We start from the raw sequence: 25,642 nt of genomic DNA on the forward strand, positions 1-25,642 counted from the left end.
GTACAGAACTAACATTACATCTGAGGAAGACATATTGCTTTCGGTTGCTTAGTTTACTTTGTATCATGGCTTGTATGACACTTTGCTGTAATGGAGTTGCCCTCATAGTCACACTCCAGGATTCCCCTGAATGAAATAAGAATAAGAATGCAAGTTACGCAACGCGCAAAACTGCATGTTAAACATACTTCCCATAAAGAAGACACTTAAAGTGGTTTATAGCCTCAAGACAGTGTAGGGAAATTAACTCTTAGGTTTTGAGAGGGGAATTCGAATCTGAAGATTCAAAGTCAACCTGATTAGAACTGATTCCAAATTTGATATTTTACACTTTATCAACTGTTCGTCCAGCGAGACGTTAACATCAGTATATCTTAACAATTTGGATTTTTATATTATGCCCTGGCCACGATCATAATAACTGTTAGTGATGATTATTAAGCTACGAGCTAGGTAGCACGATCTGGGCAAAGTTTAACTTTAAATACACGACACAAGACAATGATTCTTATAATGAAACATTAATTTATTTGAACTACTCTATAGATTACATGGAACTAAAACTATCAAAAGCACACAAACACACACACATACAGTTCTGAAGATGAGAGTTTAACGGGGTTTTGAGGAAGTCCCAAAGATCTAGTAAGTTACTCGTTCTTAGATCGCACCAAGAAAATCACAAAAGCAGAGATTTGGCTTATCTTTAGTTGCTTAAGATCGGTTCAGCACCAGTTTCAGCAGATAGAAGATTTTGTTTGTTACTTGCGTTTGCGCTGGAAAGCTGAGAGGGGTTTCCTTTTCTGCCTGAGGGAATGCTGGAGCCTCTGATTGGTTGCCGATCTGTCGTTTAGATGACATCTTTTTTGGAGAGCCCTCATGGTGAATGGTTGGTTGCCTTGACGTAGGAGCTTCGGAAGTCAGTTGCCTTAGGTACGGAGAGTGATGCTTGAAGTTCTTCTGAGAGTTTCTTTGCTTGGCTTTAGACTTTGAAGACTTCGGCGGTCATGAAGTTTCAGTGGAAGGTTTGAGTGCTAGAGTCTCGTGCGCGTGATGTTACAGCCTGTGAACGCTTTGTAGCGCCGTCAATAAGGCGAAAGAGCAAAAAGATCGAGAGAGCGAGCTAGCATTGGGTTTTTAAGCGAGCCGATTTGGTCCATACCAGACGCGATTGTCTCAATCGGATGCTGTTGCAGGGTTTAGCCACGCCCCCATACGGTTCCTCTTCGTTCATAAATTAACATGCTGTTCAATTCATCACTGGAGAAATGTCTTGGCAGGTTTTGTTCATACTTCTATAAAGTTTCTTAATCATGCGTATGATACCGAAAATCAACATTTCATTCACACCAACGTCCTGCACGTAAAATAAGCTTTCATTCAAGCTCAAATATCAAGTATCTTGCATATACGTTAATACATTTTATCTACTAAAGGGGTTATAAAACATTGATTAAACTCCATCGATTACATAAAACACATCGTGCCTAGAAAGGCACACAACACATTATTCGTGGATAAAGTTGCCCTAGTGGCAATACTTTAAATGATTGTCTTTTGAAATTTTTTTTAATACTTTTATTCATTCACTTTTATTATTTTGTAGGGATGTCCGATCTCAAGAATCAGGATAATGGCTGATTAAACTTTTTTTTTTTAACTGATCTGTATTGGCTATCCGAAGCCCGATCTACTGGATATCTGTGACCTGTCATGCCAGTATTGTGCAGTAGGTGGCGGTATGCACTTTCAACTGATATTGGTATTGGATATTGGACTCGGTATTGGCAGATATACTTAATATCCAATGACTCGGAGGCACAAAAAACCTGATCGGCACATCCCTATTTGTTATTATTACTGTTTTCTATTTCAAATAAATGCTGTTCATTGAACTTTCTATTCATCAAAGAATAATTAAAAGCGTAATGAAAATCAGCACCAAATCCGAAAATTATTGTGCTACACTGAAGACTGGAGTAAAGCTGCTAAAGAATCAGCTATCCATCACAGGAATAAAAATATTAATGTAACTCAGCTAGGGTTATTAAGTACTGTAATGCTCATTTAATAAATATGATGTTATTTTTATGATGAAAATAGTATCATAGGGATGTCTGTGTGATAAGATGCTGACATCAGTCTGACAAGGTTTTTGTTTCTCTTGCTTATTCTATGCACTGCCCCTCTCTAAGCCATGGTAAACTATAAAGTTTGTTTGTGATGCACTTACTTTTTTTTGTAGAGGTTTGTAGAGCATGCTTGTCCCTTTCATTTGTGATTGGTTGTTATCATTTTATTTACTCCTGCCCTGGTGAATGTAATGACAATTCTGATTGGATGAAGGGGAGGGGAAAAAAACAAATGTTTAGCTTACCTGTCCAGAAGTAACTTGATCGATTGAATCTAGGGATGTCCCAAGCCTATCTCAAGGATCGGGATCGGGGCCGATCAAGCATTATTTTAACTGATCGGTATTGGTTTGCTGGCCACCATTAAAAGGAAAACAAAAGTGTGCTCAAGTGTGCGTGTGTAAACCAGTGAGGTCTGTTGTAGAGCATTACACATGTTTGAGCTTCTGTGTTCAGTGTATTTGATGCAAACTTTTGTAACTATCACTCTTTAATGTATTGATTACTTTTATCGGCCGTCAGATTATCTGAGATATCATAACGCATAAAGCATTGCTATGGGTTGTGTCTTGCTTCGGATTTGAATGATAGACTGGCATTCTGACAGTGCAAGCTTCATGTAAGTGAAAGTGATGTGACCATTTTTGCTGTGGCACCTGGGGAGCAGTTGGGGGTTCGGTGCCTTGCTCAAGGGCATCTCAATCATGGTATTGAGGGTGGAACAGACCGTTGTACATTTATTCCCCCCACCTACAATTCCTGCCGGTACCGAGACTCAGACCCACGACCTTTGGGTTGCAAGTCCAACTCTCTAATCATTAGGTCACGACTGACTCATGCTTTCTAACCATACATACATATATTACTTTTACTCTTTGCAATACTCTGTATACATTGGATTGATTTGAATAACTTTAATGTACTTGAATTTTGCACCAAACACTTGCAATATACAAGGATCGGGACTCGGTATCAGAAGACACTCATTCAATGACTCGGATCGGGTCGGGGGCACAAAAAAAAATCTGATCAGGACATCCCTAATTGAATCCCAAACATTCCATCCAATTCCACCGTCTTGTAAAAACACTGCCAATGTTTACCCTTGTTTTCCCTCGTTGTCTGTCTATATTTTGACAAGTCTTCAAATTTTGCCTTGCATTTCTGTAACAGAATCTGAATTTCTTTTTCCATACCACCTAAAATCCCTCTAACTCAGCCATCTACAGTAGCCACATCCCAAACTGTTGCTATTGGGTGCAAATACATAGATTGACAGGCAGGTAGGATATCCTATCATTGCATTCCGACCAAATTCAATGATTGGGCAAACATTTAACTCTTTCCCTGCCAGCGTTTTTAAGAAAAGTTGCCAGCCACCTCCAAAAATTGTTAACATTTTCATAAAATTTTCATGGCCCCCAGAATATTTTGTTGTATGAATATCTGAACATGCAATGTGTCAACGTCAAGAACAGAGCCTCTGCTTTTAAACAAAAAAACTGTTTTATTCTAGCTTCATACATTCATTTTTTTATCAAAACTTCGATGTGGATACGTTTCATTAAAAAAGCATCTTGAACAAAAAATAATTTGAGCAAAAAACTGAGAAAATTATGGCTTTGTCAAAAGACTATGTCTGGATCAGATTCAGAACAATGATCAAAATATAGATGGACTAGATTGCTTCCATCAACAGCCCCAGAGTTTGCACAGTTCTATACTACTTCCTTGGTCGACAACTCTTTCAGTAACATTACGCAGAATTTATGATTTATATATTGTTTAATGTTTGATGATCACCTTTTTTTTTTTTTACATATGCATATGTTTAAATACATGAACACTTGTTGTTTCTTCTCTTTCGCTGTGTTTTGATCCAGGCATTCAGTACTCTATATATTCTTCAGTACTTCAGTATATATATGTTTCATATTTTCAGTTCGTCAAAGTAGTCACCTTCTGCTTTGTTGACAACTTTTTGCACTCTCTTGGCATTCTCTCAGTCAGCCTCATGAGGTAGTCATCTGGAATGGTTTTCCAACAATCTTGAAGGAGTTCTCGGAGATGTTGAGTACTTGTTGGCTGCTTTTCCTTCACTCTGTGGTCCAACTCATCCCAAACAATCTCAGTTGGATTTAGATCGAGTGATTGTAGAGACCAGGTCATCTGATGCAGCACTTCATCACTCTTGGACAAATAGCTCTTACATAACCTAGGGGTGTGTTTGGGGTCGTTGTCCCGTTGGAAAGCAAATGATGGCCCCACTAAGAGCAAACCAGATGGGATGGCATGTCGCTGCAAAATGCTGTGGTAGCCATGCTGGTTAAGTGTTAAGTCACCAACAGTGTCACCAGAAAATCACCACCACGCCACACCTCCTCCTCCATGCTTCACAGTGGGAACTACACATTCAAGAACCGTCCGTTCACCTTCTCTATGTCTAACAAAGACACGGCGGTTAGAAAATCTCACATTTGCACTCATCAGACCAAAGGACAGTTTTCCACTGATCTAATGTTCATTCCTTGTGTTTCTTGGCCCAAGCAAGTCTCTGCTTGTTGTTAATCCGAAGTAATGGTTTCTTTGCCTCAATTCAACCATGATGTCCTGAATCACACAATCCTCTGAACAGTTGAAATATGTCTGCCACTTGAACTCCAAGAAGCATTTACGGTATGTGGGCTTTAATCTGAGGTGCTGTCAATAGGTGTTTTCTGAGGCTGGTAATTCTAATAAACGTATCCAGCAGAGGTAGCTCTTGGTCTTCTTTTCCTGGGACGTCCTCATGACATTCAAAGTTCTTGATATTTTTCAGACTGACTTGACCTTCATTTCTTAAAGTAATTATAGACTGTCTTTTCTCTTTACTTTACTGAGTGTTTCTTGCCATAATAAGAATTTACACAGTAGTTGTAATGGCTATTGACTCTGTAACCACCCTTCCTCTGATGGTCTAAAGCATATTAAGAAGGCAAGAAATGTCACAAATTAACTCTTGACAAGGCACACCAGTGAATTGAAAACCATTCCAGGAGAGAAAGTCATGAGTGTGCCAAGCTGTCATCAAAGCTAAATGGTTTGGACACTCTAAAATATAAAACATATTCAGTTTTTTGTTTTGTTTTTGTTTTACTACATAATTCTGTTCTTTCATAGTTTGGCTGCCCTCGACTAAAGATTTTTCGGTAACACGTTACAATAAGGTTCATGAATTAACATTAAATAATGCATTAACTAATATTAACTAACAATGAGCAATACATTTGTTACAATATTGATTCATCTTTGTTAACGTTAATTAATACAAGTATGACTGTTCATTGTTAGTTCATCTTAACTCAGCTCCATTAATTAATGTTAACAAATAAAACCTTTGATTTTAATAATGTATTAGTAAGTGTTGAAATTAATATGATCTGAGATTAATAAATGCTTTACAAATATTTTTCATTGTTAGTTCATGTTAACTAATGTAGTTAGCTAATGTTAACAAATGGAACCTTATTGTGAAGTGTTAAATATTTTTCTAGTCATCTAGTAGTTGTTCATTTAAGCCATTAGTCGATTAGTTGCATGCTTATATAAATTAAATTACAATATATAGCCTATTCCACGTTCAAGTGCAGGCATAATGCTTGTTGCAAAGCATCGGCAAAGTAATGACTATGAATGTCTCAGAAAAGACAAGGTGATATTTTAATTATTTATTGATAATTTGGTGTTTTCTGAATCATTGTTGGCTGCAAAGATTAAGCTGACAATGCTGAATTGCCATCTTCGCAGTACAGTGGACGCGCAGTTAGAAAGAAATGCACCTTTCATACGGATTACATAATCAGAGAATATTTGTTTTTTGCTGAGTTTCGCTCCAGTTCACCAAGACTGAGACGACAGAAAGCGCATCTTGTTTGTTTTTTCAAATGATGTATTAATCTTATGTGTATGAGCAAAAATTACGGCATATTTTAAGTTGTTTCTGGTGTTATCAGGAAAAATATTTAAGTGATCACGCCTGCGCCTCCATGTCATGCAGTAAGTACTCTAATAGCTTCCACACTCTGCACAAACACTTGGATATGTGCCTAATAGCACATTTCCATCTAGGTTAATGTTAGAGCAAGGGGCCATATTATAGTCGCTATTTGCACACTTCCTTGTGTTTGCTGTGAGCCCCACTTTCTGCAGCGTCCTCAGTATAGCAGCATATGTAGAGTGCAGCTGGAGGGTCCTGTCCAGAATTTGGCACCAAAAAACAAGCCTAAAGGCAGTGTCACAATTGATGTTATTCCAAAAGGTATGGAGCTGACATGGGGATCTGCCCCTGTGGCCGTTTCAGTGTGGTGGTGTATGAGTTTAGTGTGACCGGGGAGGGGAGAAAACATGTCTGCAAACTGTTCTTGCAACTTGGGAACCTTCAGTTGTGAGGAACTACCATTGCTAATGTCACAGGGACCTGCTTGAGATTGAAAAGATTGAGGTGATGTATTTGACATGCTGTGATGTAGCCGCTATATAGTCAACTTTAACGCCCTTAGTCCTGGAGTGTATTCTTCCCCTTTAGTTGACTCGGTGTATGGAGCTTAGCTCACAGGTGTGGATGAATAAAGTTCTCTCCTCACATTTTATTTCTAAGAATATAATATCTTCAGCCAGTGGTCAAAACTCCATGATTGCACACTTCTTCTTCCCAGCATTCAGCACCACTGTAAGACCCTGGCTAGTCGGTAAGGAGGAAGGAACCAGGGGCTGCGGGCCATTAAATTGTTTTATTAACAAGTTTCGGGAGGAGCACGATCAGATAATCAACCAATTCAGTACAGGTGGAACTCGTTCAGTTAATCAGCTTAACTAGCACAATGCGTATATATATATATATCACTGTATATATATATATATACACAGCCAACTTACCTCTGTCCCACAACAGTTTTCCAGCATGGACAGTTTTCCAGCATTCTCCTATCATTCAGTGATATTGTAATTGTAATATTGAAAGTGCACAGTATTTAAGCCTGAAGAAAACGCTGATTAATTCTGATGCACAGTTCTAGCGTATAATAAAAAAAAAGCGGCTCTGTATGATCTATTCATCACTCTGTAAATCAGCCAACCTCACTCCTAAATCCACTTCAGCCCCAAAGGCAGCCAATAAATCGAGCAAAGCTTACAAGGCCCTGAACTCACTCGACAGCACCTCAGCGCCGTACGCAGCCGGCCCTCCAGCTCCTGTAGCAGACGCTAGTGTGAGGCTGCCTCCACTAGCGGCGCATGCCACCAGTGTTGCCAACTAAGTTTTAGGGTAAAAGTTGATAAAGGCAGGTTGTTTGTTGCTAAAAGTCATTAAATGGCCTCCGCCAACAATCGTGGCCCCCTCTCCTCTCCCTTACACTACTCTTCTGCACTCTCTTTTCACAGCAACACCTCTGCCCGTCCCTCCAATTACTGTTGCTTCGGAGCCACCCCCAGTGGCTCACAACATCCGAGCACAGATCCTGGCAGGTGCGGACATAGACCTCTCATCTAGGGCAGTCATTAACGATTATTTTGGTAACTGAGTTATCGGTCAATTATTCTGATGATTAATTGAGTAATCTGATAATTATGATGTATTTTTATGGTAATAAAATAGGCCTAATCAAGCCTTTAAAATGACCTAAAATACATATGTAATAGCACTGAGGCAATAATAATTGGTTCAAATAAAGTGTGAAAAGCAAGGAACAGTATGGTTTTCCTGAACAAAACAAAACTTAGAATACATAATGTATTATAAACAATTTAAGTAATGTACATATACGCATTATATCAAAGACCTACAGACGGCGCCAACAGCCTGACGATATTTTTTTACATGTCACTGCGCAATCTAATACTTGTTTAATATTGGCTAAACAACATTTAATTCAAATACATACTAAGTCTTTCATATTTGGCCATTTCTTTATGACAGAAATGCTACATCATCTGTAATTTCTTGAATATGTGGACATCAAAATGTATAAACCCAGAGTGAGGGTTTGAACTTTTATTTTGAAATTGCGATGAACAATTTACCATATGTGGCCATTTTCTAAGTTTTCTATTGCATTCAGCCATTTCTCTGAAATAATCTGTTCAGCCTTCCCCCAAAGGCGGCACAAACTAAACGAGTATTCTTGATAAGCCTTTTCGATGCTCCCGCCTTCTCGGTTTTTTATGCATTGGCTCATCGGAGTGGCTACTGGGAAAATTCTCAGGTAAGAAACACCATATAATCGATCTGTCAGCTCTGCATTACTCCCCATTTTCAAGCATAAACACTTCGATTCCTCTTAATGAATATTATTTCAAATAGCAGGACATCATGCAATTGATATGATAAAAAATCCGGGGTCATGGCACTTGGTTGGCCAAAGTCGCCATCACCTCAGCTTTCAAAGTGATGCCTATCCATCTGGATTCATGGCACTCATTTGGGGTACGCTGGGACAGGAAATTTTACTTTCGCTGTACACTTAACTTTCGGATGCAAAGCAGCCCCAAGAATTTTTGACACCTTATCAGAAGCAGTTTGTTCAATTTGTTGAACAATTTAGCTATTTTTCACCTGCTCGGTGACTTTCTAATCGTCCCGCCTCCCACCTCATTCACCTGCTTAATGACTTTCTAAACGTCCCACCTCCCAACGGCATCCCAGCTGCGCATATCCTTACAGTTCAAAAAAGTTTTCTGAGCTCGGCAGATGGGGGGGGCTCTCCCTTCCGATGCAGTGAGCCACCACTCCCGTTGGTTGCAGTGTGGACCCTCCATTTGTAGTTTCGAGTCGTGCCGCTTATTCAGTGGCAGGTTGGGCTCTCCAAAGGCAGATCCATCGCCAACCCCAGTACCTCACTATTCGCAACTCATATTCCCGTAACCTATCCCTTAAAATCCCTCCTCGACACTCCCCTCAATTCCATTCACTAAGCAGTTTCGCCCAGAACCGTCCATTCTTATCCATCAGGTTAGACACGTTTCAAAACATTCCCACCTCTCCTATAACCTGCCATTTCCTGATTTTTCTCTCCTCTCAATAACTTTGTTCCTTTCCTACCTTAATTCCCTTAGGAACCCCCAAGCTGGGTCTATTAAAGGTTAAGCGGCATCCAATTTTTCACAAATTAGTCTATGGCTCCCCCTCCCTGAAATAAATAATTCTCAAACCTCTCTCCTAATTAAAGGAATTCAGCACTCCCAAACATCAAGCCCGGATGCCAGACAACCTGTAACTTTGGACATCCTTACAAAATACATCCACAGTTTCCACACAGGGTACCATTCACTCCATACTGCTCAGACCCTCAATGCCATGTTTATATTGTTTTTTTTTTCGGTTTCCTGAGATGCTCAGAACTCACAATAAACCTCCAAATTCAACCCCAAACTCCATCCAACTATCTCCAACTTATCTGCACTCAACAGCGAATCTATCTCTTACTCTATTAAACAAAGTGAGACAGACTAAGAAAGAAAAGGCCACTACATCTACATGTTCAAACTCCTGTCTGCAAATCAACCGTCTTATCGAATTGCGTTGCTTATTCGGCGGTGGATGGGGCTCTCCCTTCTGAACAGTGAGCCGCAGCTCCATTCGGTCGCAGTGTGAGCCCCCCATCCGTCGTTTTGAATCTTATTGCTTACTCTGCATCGGACGGGGCTCTCCCTTCCATTGCAGTGAGCCGCCGCTCACTTCGGTCACAGTGTGAGCCTTCCGTCCGTCGTGTTGAGTCACGCTGCTTAGTCGGTAGCTTCTCATCCAGCGGCAGGTAGGGCTCGGCCGCTCGATACTGCGAGCCGCAGCTCCCGTCGAGCACTACATCGGCTCTTCCGGTCGCCCTGCCTCCTTCTCGCAAACTCTAACCCATCTCCCTTCACAGCACGCATATTTTGGGGGGCTACTAACAAAATTTTACTCTCAGGCTGCTGTCGCATGCCTATTTAGCTTCTTTTGGGGGAGTTCTCTGGGCTCGGGCTATATTCCAAGCTCGGAGCCCTCCCTCAGGACAGCACACCAAATATGCTTACTATTTGCTCAATCCAATTATATATAAGTGCGAACTTGAGAAGCTGCTTTTATTAGTAATTTTAGAAAACAAACATAAAGCCAATTTTCAGCGTGCCAAAACTCTTGGTGTACACATCAGCAGCAGGTCCATAGTAGGGCTGGACGATATGGCCAAAATTTATATCACAATATATTTCTTAATTTCGGTCGATACGATATAATTCCAATATCGATATGAACACTATAAAAAATTTTTAAAAAGCCTAATAAAAACTGCCAAGCACACCCACAACAGGTGTCTGTACCTAAAAACTTCTGAAAAATTAATTTTCCAAGTCTATAAAACCTATAAAACTATATAATATTTAAGAAAAAAACAGCACAAATAAATTGTTAACCTTATATCAAACTATAGGCTGACATACACTACCAGTCGAAAGTTTTTGCACAGTAAGATTTTTAATGTTTTTTAAAGAAGTCTCTTCTGCTAAACCTGAATTTATTTGATCCAAAATACAGCAAAAACAGTAACATTTTGAATTTTTTTACTATTTAAAATAACTTTTTTTAGTTTGAAAATATTTTAAAATGTGATTTATTCCTGTGATTTCCAAGCTGTGATTTTTTTTAGCATCATTCTCCAGTCACATGATACTTCAGAAATCATTCTAATATGCTGATTTGCTGCTCAAAAACATTTATTATTATGTTGAAAACAAATAAGTAGATTTTTTTTCAAGTTTCTTTGATGAATAGAAAGTTCAGAAGAACAGCATTTATCTGAAATAGAAATCTTTTGTAACATTATAATCTTTTTGATCAATTTAAATCATCCTTGCTAAATAAAAGTATTATAAATAAAATAAAATCGCAGCGCTAAATAAAATTTCTATAATTTCTTTCCCCCCCAAAAAAAGTATACTGACTCTAAGCTTTTAAATGGAATAGTGTATAATGTTATAAAAGCTTTTTATTTAAGATAAATGCTGATCTTTGGATCTTTCTATTCATCAAAGAATCCTGAATAAATATATTCTCAACTGTTTTAAATATTAATAATCAGCAAATCAGCGTATTAGAATGATTTCTAAAGATTTAAAATAACTGCTTTCAAATAGAAAGCTGTTGTTTTAAATAGTAAAAATAATACAAGCTGTTACTGTTTTTGCTGTACTTTGGATCAAATAAATGCAGCCTTGGTGAGCAGAAGAGAATTCTTAAAAAAAAAAAAAAAATGTTTACAAATCTTACAGTTCAAAAGTTTTAGACTAGTTTAGGCTGATTATACTGATAGATTGAAACAAATGTGCTTCAGCCAGGATAAAGAATATTAAAAATGCTCTGAGTTGCTGCAGAAAACAAAAAAAATTGAGCAACATCAAAAACATGTTGCTGGAGACGGGCTTATTATTGAAAATGCAAATTCATTCTATGCCAGCAGGAGGCGCTTTTAGAGTGATAAAACTTGAGGTTTCCCTGGTAATGGCTGTAATCAAATCAGCTCCGCTCTTGAACGCTACTTTATCAGATAAAAATTAAAATGTCATAGAAACTTTTCTGAAGACAGTCGAGTCCCTTCAGAGATACATTCATATAAAACACCCGTGCTGCGTTTTGATTTTGAAATGTGCAGTGCTCATGTTTATTCAACAAAATCAAACGCCACAAATAAATCAATGTATGGAAAACACTGGTAATGTATATCGAAATATCGGAAATTTTTAAAAATCATATCACCGTTATTGAAAAAAATTATATCGTGATGCATATTGATATTGAATTATTGTCCAGCCCTAGTCCATAGCATACCTCTTTGTCACTTGCCTAGGCAAAATAATGGTGCAATAAACGGTTTATTTTGATTAAACGACAGTATATGTGTCTGTTCAAACTGTCATGAACCTGAACATATCAGTGCAAGTGCAAGTTTCCATTGTACTGCGCATAAAAATGGCCGACCAATCAGGTGTGCTTTTAGGTATGTTCCCAGAAATGCTGTGACTTGGTGGCACTCATGCACAGACTGTTTTGCCAGTGACAGTGAATAGAAGAAAAATAATCCAGACCTGGCTCTCTTTCTCTATACTATTTTAATAGGTATTGTTTGAAAATCATCATAGCAGATTGTTTGGCCTCATTTACTTTCAGAAATCATAATTAGGGGCATTTATGACAAATATAAGTAAAATGCAAATCAAATACTGAGACAAACATGGGAATATTTATTTAAAAAAATTGGGATATCAGCATTTTGATAAGCAAATATCATATACCACTCATTGTGTACCGCAGTATTCCTGCTTTTGCATAAGCATGAACTACTGTTAGAAAGTGAAATTGCATTTTCATGTAGCCTGTCTGTCTGTGTGTGTGTCATGAACATTTCTACAATATTCTTTTATAGCATTGTTTGGTATAATAATATGGCTTACTCCTTTGTCTTGATAAGTGCTTTTTTAGCATTTTTACATAAATCATTAATATAGTAGTTTATTTTACTATTTGTTTAGATAATCATTTTTAAGTGTAATTTTTCTTATTTCTATAATGGTTTTTATAATGGTCACAATGTTACCACTCACAATGCAACAAGGTTCCAGCGACAAGCAATGTTGTCCACACTGAACTAAAAAATTAGGTATGACGCAACACAATCAACCATAGCAGCACAATGGATTTGAGTAAGTTTCATGCAGTATCTGATTTTGAAGTAAAAAAAAAAGTTCCTGTTTTGTTTCAGATGTAAACCCCACAGGGACCCTAAACTACAGTAGTTCCAGAAGCTAGAAAAATTTCCAGTGGTGGAAAAGGAGAAAAAAAATCTGATTAATATGGAAAAGATGTCTCTTATCACTTGTCACGTTAATGAGACACGTCTGGTTAGATGTGTGGGGAACTGAAAATGTGATTTTGTTTCTTCAGCGAACACACATGAATTCACTAATGGCCGAACATACAGTCACCATACGGATGAAACCAGAAGAACGAGAGCAGAGGAGAGGGGAGATGTATGTATTTTTTTCTCGCTCAATCTTCATGAAAAATCTGTCCTCAAATTTCGTCTGAGTGAATAGCGAGTATTGCCAAGAGTGCTGATATTTTTTGTGTCTGTATTCACAGAAATCAAAACTATTTGTTTATTTCTGAATAGAGCTTGGTGCAAAGAGTTGTCTGTGTTTTCTCACACTCCACAGAGGGTTACCTCTCACTAGTGAGGAAATGGGAAAACCTGGGAAAATGTTCAGATCTGTGTATTGCTCGTGACATGCAAACCTAATAAAAGCTTCAGCTTTGACAATATTCTTGGTGCTGTAAAGGAAAAATATGAACTGGCCAATTCATGTCAGAATGTAAGTTACTTAGTAGTAATTACTTATTTTTAGAATGATTACATAAAAACAATATCACACTCGAATATTGAATATCGGCACAACTGTGAAGACCTGCAGCACAAAGTCATTCTAATATTCAGTATTGCTTGTGAGTGTGAGATATAAACACGTTATATAGCTGAGTGCTTTTGTTCCCAAATATCAGCACAACTCTGATCACAAATCATTAACCCCATTCTAAAACTTGGGTTAACAGAATCCTGGGTTGTCTTCTACTTTTTGAACTATAAAGCAAAAAGAAAAAAAAAATTCATACAATTGAATGTGTTTTCAATTGACACATTTTCCACCACCATTTGAGAGTTTTTCTCCTTTAGCATTGAAACGTACTCGGTTACTAATGTAACTTCGGTTCCCTGAGATACGGGAACAAGTACTCCGTCGCTAAGATGCTATGGGGAAAACTCCTTTTTCTCCATTTACTGAAGCCTTTTTGAATAACGCAGTGTAACTGCACGGCCATTGGTTCGTGCAGTGAATAAAAAACGAACCAATGGCTCGGCAGCGGAGCTGTCGCCATGAAACCCGCCAGAGCCAGCCAGAATCGGCGGGGACATCTGGCTATATAAGTGGGCATTCTGACATAGGATCTTCAGGTTAATTCGACTGAAGTGACTACACTGAGTTGTGCAGCTACATAGCATGGCTAGCAACGCAGTACTCATTCCCGTATCTCAGAGAACTGAGGTTACGTTAGTAACCGAGTACGTTCCCTTTCAATACTTCTCTCCTACTTTTTTCGCTATGGGGAACCAGTACAATTACGCCGTGCTATGGTAGAGGAGCGACTCATAAGTGAACTTTCCTTAAGCACCCAAGGGGCTCAGAGGGACAAGTATATAATAGGGTAAGCCCTTCATGTGGCAATGGGCTAAACTCAGAGGTCACGCCCGGCCTGGGCAATCGTTCCAAGAAAAACTCCTACAGCCTCGGCACTTAGGGAGGGCAGAGAGCGTACAAGAAGTAAAGCAATTCTGGCGAGTTTGAGCATGTTATGGCCAAACCCTACTCAGAGCTAGTCCCACCTTCTGGCAGGTGCATGCCAACTATGCAGAAAAGACCCTAGCCTGTAAGGCAGGGATGTCCATGTTGTAAAACCTAACAAATGTGGACGGCGAGGCCCAGCCGGCTGCCGTACAGATTTCTGCGATAAACACACTGCTAGACCAAGCCCAAGAAAGGGCAACGCCTCTGGTGGAGTGGGCTCGTATTCCAATGGGGCATTGCAGGCCCAAGGAGGAGTATGTTTGCTTATTAGCTTCAACTGTCCACCAGGAAAGTCTCTGCTTCGTGACCAGATGGCCTTTAATGCAGCCTCCGAAGCAATCAGAGTTGTTCTGGCTGCCTCAATGTAAATTCTCTGTGCCCACTGGGGCAGAGTAGATCGAACTCCTGGTCCTCCTCCGAGGGAGGAAGTGCAGAGAGTGTAATGACCTGTGCTCTGAACGGAGTAGAGAGCACTTTAGGTACATAACCATGCCTTGGCTTCAAGACGTCCTTAGAGACACTGGGCCCGAACTCAAGACAGGTAGGGCTCACAGAGAGTGCCTGGGCAGTCGCGGCCTGAAGTTTAAAGAGTCGGACTTGTCGCTGACAAGGGGATTGTCGGTGCCCCGGCAGGAACCATTCGTCCAGGCGGCTGTGAGTGGGCTCTTCTGGGGAAAACCACTTCAATTCCAGCTCCTCTACTGCTTTCGAGAGGACGCGGAAAAGTATGGCGTCTATTTAGGGCCTGGCGTCGCTGGGCTTGGACAACAGCCAGGGGGTGGGGCCATTAACTGAGCCCGACAGCTCCTCTGCATCCGAGGCTGCTAATGACATGCTGTCATTGAGTAGCTCGTCGTCACTCCCACTGAACGAGACCAGATCGCTCGCGCTGGCGGAGCGGACGGGGGAAGCCTCTCTGTGCGGAGAGAGTGAGGCATGTAGGACTTGAGCCGGCGTGAGCTCGCTCGTCTCAGAGCGCTGAGATCCTCTGCACAGTTTTTTCCCCACAGGTCCCTTGGAGGAAGAAACCGGGAGGGCGCGAGGGGCGGAGTCACTCTCTGAAAAGAGAGCTATCCGTGAGCGCAGACTGGCAAGACTCGTGTTCTCGCAGTGAGAACAATTCGTCTCCATGAGGGCGGCTTCCATGTGGGAAATCCCCAAGTGGGAAGCGCACTCACCGTGACTGTCATCAGCGTGCAGGGGGAGACAAGCTGCTATAACGGTGCGGCATTTGAAACAACGGCGTGAAAATTTGCTATTTTATACTCACGGGATGGCGGCAGGGGAAAAACCGTGACCGCTGCTGCTGCGACGCTAAAGGCAGCGGGAAGAAGCGGCGAATCTGCTTAGCAGAGAGGTCGCTGGCCGGCTTGTTCCACTGCAAGGCGTGTCTACGACGAGAAGGCTTCAAGTCTTGTAGATCAGCGAAGAATGTCGTCGTTACTGAAGGAAAAGAAATCTGAGGATCCTATGCCAGAATGCCCACTTATATAGCCAGATGACCCCACCCATTCTGGCGGGCTTCGTGGCCATAGGCTCGTGCAGCTCCACTGCTGAGCCATTGGTTCATTTTTTTATGGCCGTGCAGTTACACTGTTATTAAAAAAGGCTTTCTCCATAGCATCGCAGTACGAGGTAAGTATTGAAAGGGAATGATTGTTTATACAAAATACAGGGTTTTTGTGACTAGTGACACGTCAATATGAGGCACCCACTCTTCAGTTTCTGATTGAGTGTCTATTGGTAAGCATCTAGCCACATTGTTTCACACTGCACATGTTTGTCAGTGGGGTTTCATAACCCTTGTTAAAAGTGTTGCTAACAACCATTCTAAATTACAAGTGTGAAACATTTCTCTACCTGGGGTTAAAAGCAGGGTTTAGAACAACAATAACTTGGTGTTAAAAGGTTGTGTGAAAAGCCCTACTTACTGTAGAATAATTTAATTATTCTTACTGAAATTTATTTATCATGCTAGGCTTTGTTTGAGTTGTTTGATAAAAGGGCTTAGGTATCAATACACATTTCCCAATTCAATACAATTCCATTTCAAAGGTTTTCATATATATTTCAGTGTCCAATTTGACTACAGATGAAGAAATTCTCTTTCTGCTTACACTGTAAATATCCCAGGGCAGTGTTTAAGACCGATTCAAACCAGTAACTCTTATTAATATTCATTAAATAAGCAACTTACAAAAGTCATTTGTTCAAGAAATTGAATTATACGGTTGCATTGTGTTTAGTTTTGTGTATAAAATAAACAGAGTTTTTATCATGTAACTGAAGATTTAGTGCTGCTTAGAAACTGCAGACAAATGATAAACAGAACCTTCTAACATTATGAAAGCATTAAAAAAATTAACAGCAGGGCCTATCCACAAGTGAGTTAGCTCAGCAGTATGAAGTGATATCTGCAGGACATAGTGTTGTTGAAAATTATTTTCATGCAGCCACTGATAATAGCCATAAAGTAAAATATTGATCTGTATTTTTACACAGTCCTGTATGAATGTTTCATTCTGTTATTCTTGTTTTAAATTGACACATGTATAATGACTGATGCTGGTGTTTGTTCTTTAGGGTGGGTTCTCCATGTTTATTCAGCTGATGCCAATCGTTGTGCTGGTCCTGGTCTCAATCTTCAGCCAGCTTCTGGTGTCCACACCACCTTATAGCCTGTACTCCAGACCGTATGTCATAATACCTTATAATACATGCCTCACACTACCTTAAGCCCGGTTCAGACTACACAATTTTTTTGCCAGATTACATGATTTTGACTCCTAAAATCTTGTCGTGTCGTGAACAAGAGACATATCAGACTACACGTTTCTACCCGAACATTCTTCGTTTGCCGTCTTAAACGACATGCGTGCTTGTCATCAATAGTGCTAGACAGATGGTGACATAAGTGTAAACAAACAATGGCTAGCAAACAGCGTGTTCTGCCCTGTCTTGTCGTCAGAAAAGCCCAAAAAGAAAGAAAACCTGACAGGGACACAAATCTGGATTGCATGAAGAGGACTCTCAAATAGAACTGAGGTAAAATAGTTTTTAACTGACCTTTTCCACTCTGTCGCGGTAATCCCTCAAGAAAACATCATAAATGCAGAAGTATTGTAGCCATAGCTCCAAGAACATTTCCTCCATTGTAAAATTACACCTAGCAGGACCGATACCGTTGTGTCTCTTTCATTTCGGCATGTTTGAAAGCATGTACGAAGGCACTTCTCTGCTCCTATTGGCCTGTGTCTGTGACGGAACTCGTTTTGGACGAGGGAAAAAAATTAAACATGCTAGACTTTCTGTGTTGACGTCGTGAAGCATCGCAGACATGGTATCGGTTGTCGTGCACTATGACACACTACACGAGATGAAACGATTGAATCTTGCATCCCGACGCCCATTGTCGTATACGAATCCCCATGACACCCTATGTCAAGCAAATCGGGCCAAAATCGGGCTAAAATCGTGTAGTTTGAACTGGGCTTTACAGTTTACACTTTAGATAATGTGTAATAATGCCTTATGTTATATGCCTAACAACTTCACATGATTTTCACAAATAACTTATAATGTAAGTCATTACAGTTTATGGCCTCCACCTGCCTGTATGCACTCCTGACAACGTCTAGACATGCTCCTGACAAGATGGCAGATGTTGTCCTTGGGATCTCCTGTCAGACCTGGATCAGGGCATCAATGAGACCCTGGACAGTCTGTGGTGCTACTTGGCGGCTTCAGATGTTCCGATACATAACGTCCCAAAAGTTCTCAATTGGATTCAGGTTTGGGGAATGTGAGGGCCAGTCAATGGCATGAATGACTTTATCATCCAGAAACTGCCTACACACTCTGGCCACATGAGGCCGGGGATTGTCATGCACAAGGAGGAATTCAGGGCCCGCTGCACCAGCGTAAGTTCTGACAGTGGCTCTCTGAGGATTTTATCCCGGTGCCTGACTGCAGTAAGGGTACTGTTGGGTAGCATGCAGTGGTCTGTGTGACACTCCAAGGATATTTCTCCCCAGACCATCAGTAACCCACTGCCAAACCTGGTCATGCTGGATGATGTTGCAGGCAGCTAAACATTCCCCAATGCATCTCGAGACTGTTTCACATCTGTCACATGCTCAGTGTGAACCTGCTCACATCTGTGAAGAGAATGGGGCACCAATATCAGACCTGCCAATTCAGGTGTTCTCTGGCAATGGCAATTGAGCTGCACAGTCCTGTGGCTGTGAGCACAGGTCACACTAGAGAAGGGTTTCGTAAACAAGGATTTTTCATGGAGAAATTTCAGAGGGTTTGTGAGTTGATGAACAGCTATTAATTCATTATAATTAAATCATACATTTAAATAAATAATTTTAAAAAATCTAATGTGAAAAAGTGTAATTAAGAATGTTAGTGCAGCACTGTTTCTGCTGTTCCTTAAGTACCACCTAACCAGCTCATTTTAACAATACTATAACAATATTATGTGATCATTTTAGTCACTATAATCATATGAAATTTTCATGCAGCTTTATCTCTAATAACAATAGCTATGCAAAAATAATTCTGATATAAACTTTAAAACTTATTAAAAAATGGGGTTACACTTTATTTTAAGGTCCAAAGGTGGTGGGGGTCATGTTCTAAAAGGACTAGAATCCAGAAAACTAGAGGAGTTTGGTCAAAAACATGCACAACAGTAGCCTGCTGGAGGTCATTTTGAAGGGCTCTGGCAGAGCTCCACCTGTTCCTCCTCACACAAAGTCCTGCTGCTGGTTTGTTGCCCTTTTATGGCCCGTCTCCCGATATCTCCTCTATGCTCTTGAAACTACCAGGAGACACAACAAACCTATGTATGCTCCATCCTAGAGAAGCTGGACTACCTGTGCAGCCTGATTAGGTTGCAGGTACTGCCTCATGCTACAAGTAGGGACAAGGACCCTAACAAAACACAAAACTAGAGCCAAATCAGGATAAGGAAAGAGCTATTGCCTGTGGCCTGCAAAACCATTCCCTTTTTGGGTGTTGTTTGGCTGTAGCCTCTCCGGTACACCTGTTGTCACTTTCATTTGCACCAAAGCAGGAGAAACTGATACACAATCAGTTATGCTTTCTAACAGAATCATATCCCTGAAGTTTAACTGACTTTGTGTTATACCGTGCTGATTAAGTGTTCCTTTAATAAAAAATTTTTTTAGCAGTATATATATATATATATATATATATATATATATATATATCAGTAGCGGGTCGTGCATTTTACACCTAGGCCTTCAGTGGCGTCCTGCATGAATTAATCCATCTCTTCATACCATCATAATGATGCCACGGCTATAGAAACCATAAATATTACACAGTAATGCAGTATAACACAGCCATCTACTAGGAAATTTTAGAGCACTTCATGCTTCCTTCTGCTGACAAGCTTTATGGAGATGCTGATTTCATTTTCCAGCAAGACTTGGTACCTGCCCACACTGCCAAAGGTACCAAAAGCTGGTTCAATGACCATGGTGTTACTGTGCTTGATTGGCCAGCAAACTCGCCTGACCTGAACCCCATAGAGAATCTATGGGGTATTGTCAAGAGGAAGATGAGAGACACCAGACCCAACCATGCAGATGACCTGAAAGCTGCTATCAAAGCAACCTGGGATTTCATTACACCTGAGCAGTGCCATGGGCTGATTGCCTCCATGCCACGCCGCATTGATGCAGTAATTCATGCAAAAGGAGGCTCAACCAAGTATTGAGTGCATAGAAATGAACATACTTTTCAGAAGCCTGACATTTCTGTTATTGTCATTTTTGTTATTGATCTTATGTAATATTAAAATTTTCTGAGACTGAATTTTGGGTTTTCGTTATCTGTAAGTCATAATTATCAAAATTTCAAGAAATAAAGGCTTGAAATATTTCACTCTGTGTAATGAATCTATATAATATGTGGGTTTCACTTTCTGAAATGAGTGACAAAAAATATTGACCTTTTTCATGATATTCTAATTTTTTTAGATGTACCTGTGTATATATATACAGTGCCGTGAAAAGGTTTTTGCCCCCTTCCTGTTTTGATTATTTTTTGCATATTTGTCACACGTAAAATATTCAGATTATCAAACCAATTTTAATATTACGCAAAGATAATGCAAGTAAATACAAAATGCAGTTTTTAAATGATCATTTCATTTATTAAGGGAAAAAAGCTGTCCAAACCTACCTGGCCCTACGTGAAAAATGAATTGCCCCTCCTCTTAAATCATGAAAGAACTGTGATTAACCACGACATTTTAGAAAGCGGAGTTAAATTTCACTAGCCACACACAGGCCTGATTACTGCCAGACCTGTTGAATCAAGAAATCACTTAAATAGAACCTGTCTGACAAAGTAAAGCATGCTTAAAGAGCAACACATCATGCCGTGATCTAAAGAAATTCAAGAACAGATGAGAAACAAAATAGTTGACATGTATCAGTCTGGAAAGGGTTATGAAGCCATTTCTAAGGCTTTGGGACTCCAGCGAACCACGGTCAGAGCCATTATCCACAAATGGAGAAAACTTGGAACAGGGGTGAACCTTCACAGGAGTGGTCGGGCTACCAAAATTACTCCAAGAGCGCAACGACGACTCATCCAGGAGGTCATAAAAGAACCCAGAACAACATCTAAAGAACTGCTCAAACTCATCTAAACTCACTTGCCTCAATAAGGTCAGTGTTCATGATTCAACAATAAGAAAGAGACTGGGCAAAAACATCATCCATGGGAGAGTTCCAAGGCAAAAGCCACTGCTGACCAAAAAGAACACAAAGGCCTGTCTCATGGTAGTGTGATGGTCTGAGGCTGCTTTGCCGCTTCAGGACCTGGGTGACTTGCCATAACTGATGGAGCCATGAATTGTGCTCTCTATCAGAAAATCCTGAAGGAGAATGTCCGGCCGTCAGTTTGTGACCTCAAGCTCAAGCGCACTGGGTTTATGCAGCAGGACAATGATCCAAAACACACCAGCAAGTCCACCTTTGAATGGCTCAAGAAAAACTAAATTAAGGTTTTGGAGTGGCCAAGTCAAAGACTTAAATCCGATTGAGATGCTGTGGCATGACCTTAAACAGTCCATTCATGCTCAAAAACCCTCCAATGTGGCTGAATGAAAACAATTCTGCAAAGAAGAGTGGGCCAAAATTCCTGTGAAAGATTCATTGCCATTTATCGCAAATGCTTGATTGCAGTTGTTGCTGCAAAGGGTGGCACAACCAGTTATTATATTTAGGGGGCAATTACTTTTTCACGTAGTGCCAGGCAGGTTTGGACAGCTTTTTTCCCTTAATAAATGAAATCATAATTTCAAAACTGCATTTTGTATTTACTCAGGTTATCTTTGTGTAATATTAAAATTTGTTTGATGATCTGAATCTTTTAAGTGTGACAAATATGCAAGCAATTAAAAAAACAGGAAGGGGGCAAAAACTTTTTCGCACCACTGTATATATGTGTGTGTGTGTAATCTTTAATATTATTATCTTTTGGCCCCTCATAATAATAATCCTAACAAATACAAAAGGGAACCCTTGGACCCTTTATAATAATACTAAATAAGAAAATCTGAACAATTGTAATAGGATTTCAACAGTGGGGACAGATAATATATAAAAAGAAAATCTGACTAATATAATAGGGTTCTAGAGCTTTTAAATTCCAGTGTGTTTTTTTCATACTGTGTGTTAAAACTGTGTAATAGATGTAATCTCTGCTCCTTCACATCCAGGTCCACAGGACAGACTGTTAAAAGACAAACCGAGAACCTGCATGTGGACTATTTTGTCACCAGAGATTTCAAATCAGAATATAAGGGCTCAGCTTTGCTAAAGATTGAGAAGAGTGTAGAAGAGGATTATGTTTCTAATGTGCGAAACAACTGCTGGAGGGAAAGACAGACAAGTATGTGCCATTATTTCATCTTTATCTTAACCATCTTATTGTTCTATTAGGGGTTTATTTACACACATTAACAGGTGGATATGCTTGAGTATGCTCTGAGGTCCTAATGAAAGTTATTTTAAAATCATGTTTCATATAAACTCAGCAAAAAAAAATTTAAAAATGGCATGCTGGATATTAGCTTCTGGGCCAAATCCAGACTGATGGCGATCCATTCTTGCCTTATTAGTTCTCAGAGTTTATCACAATTTGTGGGCTTCTGCTTGTCCACTCGCCTTTTTAGGACTGACCACATTGGATTGAAATCCGGGAGTTGCCTGGCCACAGATCCAACATTTCAGTGTAATGATCTTCGAGCCACTTCTTTATCACTCTTGCATTTTGACATGGTGCTCCATCATGCTGGAAAATGCACGGATCATCACCAAATTGCTCATGGATCGTTGGAAGAAGTCAATCTTGCAGGACGTTTTGATACCATTCTTTGTTCATGGCAGTGTTTTTGGGCAGAATTATGAGAGAGCCCACTCCCTTGCTTGAAAAGTAACCCCACACATGGATGGTCTCAGGATGCTTCAATGTTGGCACAACACAGGACTCATGGTAGCGTTCACCTTTTCTTCTCCGAACAATCGATTTTCCAGATGTCCCAAACAGTCGGAAGGGAGCTTCATCAGAGAAACTTGTACTTCCTGCAGAATTTCAGTCTTCCCTTTTTCTTGGAGAGAAGTGGCTTCTTTGCTGACCTTCTTGACACCAGTTCGTTGTCCAAAAGTCTTTGCCTCACTGTGTGTGCAGATGCTCTCACACCAACCTGCTGCCATTCCTGAGCAAGCTCTGCACTGGTGGTGACACGATTCCGTAGCTGACTCCTCAGGAGGAGACGGTCCTGGCGCTTGCTGGATACTCTGGGACGTCCTGAAGACTTCTTCACTGCAGTCGAACCTCTCTCCTTGAAGTTCTTGATGATCCGGTAAATGGTTCTTTCAGGCGCAATATTCTTTGTAGCAATTTCCTTGCATGTGAGACCATTTTGATGCAAAGCAATGATTGCTGCATGTGTTTCTTTGGAGGTAACCATTGCTAACAAGAACACAAGTAGTTCTCCGTCATTACGACGGATTTCCGTTAATTGCAGTGAGTCTACGATGGATTTCCGTCAACTGGAAAATATGAGGGGAAAAGAAACATGTAGTGCATTGTTGTTGTTGTTCTGCCTGCACGCCAATAATCATCCCCGCCACGGCTGTAGCTTCTCAGTGACAACATATGCCGCTCGCATCATTTACAGTCTGGTTATTAGCAGAGAACACAGAGCAGGACTTGAATTTCGGCGTGGGATTGCGACTATTAATAATAATTCTACTCATTCCCGCAGGTTCCGTGCTTATAACGCAATGACAGATGACGGAACGTATCATTTGCACATGCTTTTGAGTCTTGAGAACTCACTCGCGCGATCTCATTTTCTGGGTGCCCACAGATTGCGATAAGGAGAGTGACAGCTTTTAATAGTTATTAAGGGAGTTTGCAAATGTGGTATTGATTTAATACAACAGTTCAATAAACAAGTACTGCCTGATTTTTCTTCAACGAAAATAGTTCGCGCTTTGCATCTCTAAAAGCAAACACAGCCGAGTTTCATTCATTCAATGAAAGTGCATTTTTGAACGAATCTAGTGAGTCAGTGATTCATGATTACCCATTAATAAAGACAGTCACTTGCTTCATTCCTGAATGAATCAGCCATTCGGACGAATCAATTGAATGAATGATTCAGTAATGAAATCAGTGACGCCGCCATCTGCTGGCGGATTTCGTTTCATTTTTAGCTTATAATTTCAATTATTTAAATCATTTAATATTTCTGTATTCAAAATTTTATATTTAAAACATTAATCTCCACATGAATGTATGAATTTAATTGCACTCATGCCACCTCTGAGCCTCATTAAACCTCTGAAAATGTACCTAAAAGCCACTTTTGTGTTCTTCTGTGCGCCCTCTGTAGTACAAATTAATTTATTAATACTAATTTCATATGATTGGTAACTTATTTGTCTTATTCTACTTATTATATTGTTTTAAATAGAAATTTTAAAAAGCTTATACACATACATTTTTGAATCTGACAGATGAAAATAATGCCATTACAAAGGTAAAAAGAAAATACTCCTGTAAGTCACTTTTAAGGAGTCAAATGTCACCTCGTATTTCCAAGGATCATTTTTTATCCGAATTTTTGATTATTGATCAGAAGGTGCTCCTAAATTTTTTAAATGAGGAGGACAAGCGCTCCTAAAAAGAAAAGTAAGCATAGAGCCATGTGTAACAGTATATTAGATCCGTGCATGAGGTCTTAAAGAGACAGCAGCCTAAATAAATAAAGACTACCCAGTGTTATTTTACAGTTGAATAGATTATAGTTAGACCTAACTGAAAACATTTAAGTACTGTTCATTTCATTTGTATCTTATTGTTTTTGTTTGTGCTATTGTCATTAATTTATTTGTTCTTATTTTATTATTTACTATTTACTTGTCTTTTTTAGTTAAAATAAATTAAATTCTGAGTGCACGTGATTCTTGGGTGGGGAGGGGGCGTGGTCCATGAGAAATAGTCCTGCCACCACAGCTGGAAAAAATCCTAGAGTAAATACTCCATACATTTAATAAAATTTGAAAAATGCCATTACAAAGGTAAAAAGAAAATGCCCCCATAAATCACTTTGAGTCAAATGTCACCTCATATTAGGAAGGCTAATTTTTTATCATAATTTTAAATTATTGATCAGAAGGTGCTCCTACATTTTTTTTTAATTAGGAGGACAAGCGCTCCTAATTACAAGAAGAAAAAACTGCTCTTAAACTGGGTGTGTGACAGGTATGGCTGTGGAATGGGGTTTGGCTGAGGAAAAATTTTCTTGATTTTTTTTTTGCTTTAACTCCTGTATGTATATATGTATGTGTGTGTGTGTATATATATATATATATATATATACACACACACACATACATATATACATACAGGAGTTAAAGCAAAAAAAAAATCAAGAAAATTTTTCCTCAGCCAAACCCCATTCCACAGCCATACCTGTCACACACCCAGTTTAAGAGCAGTTTTTTCTTCTTGTAATTAGGAGCGCTTGTCCTCCTAATTAAAAAAAA

General features: G+C 39.7%; 1 protein-coding gene across 1 annotated transcript in view; it reads left to right on the forward strand.

Annotated features, from left to right (window-relative positions):
* Positions 1-25,642, forward strand: part of dnajb14 (DnaJ heat shock protein family (Hsp40) member B14) — a 117,638-nt gene that overhangs the window by 81,132 nt on the left and 10,864 nt on the right. Inside the window, exons 5-7 of the mRNA XM_016232597.1 lie at positions 13,081-13,166; positions 17,121-17,230; positions 22,303-22,475. Coding sequence (XP_016088083.1) covers positions 13,081-13,166; positions 17,121-17,230; positions 22,303-22,475 — 369 coding nt within the window. The remainder of the gene's footprint in view (positions 1-13,080; positions 13,167-17,120; positions 17,231-22,302; positions 22,476-25,642) is intronic.

This window comes from Sinocyclocheilus grahami, unplaced genomic scaffold (assembly GCF_001515645.1).
Source record: "Sinocyclocheilus grahami isolate Dianchi unplaced genomic scaffold, SAMN03320097.WGS_v1.1 scaffold414.1, whole genome shotgun sequence".
NCBI classification, from domain to species: domain Eukaryota; kingdom Metazoa; phylum Chordata; class Actinopteri; order Cypriniformes; family Cyprinidae; genus Sinocyclocheilus; species Sinocyclocheilus grahami.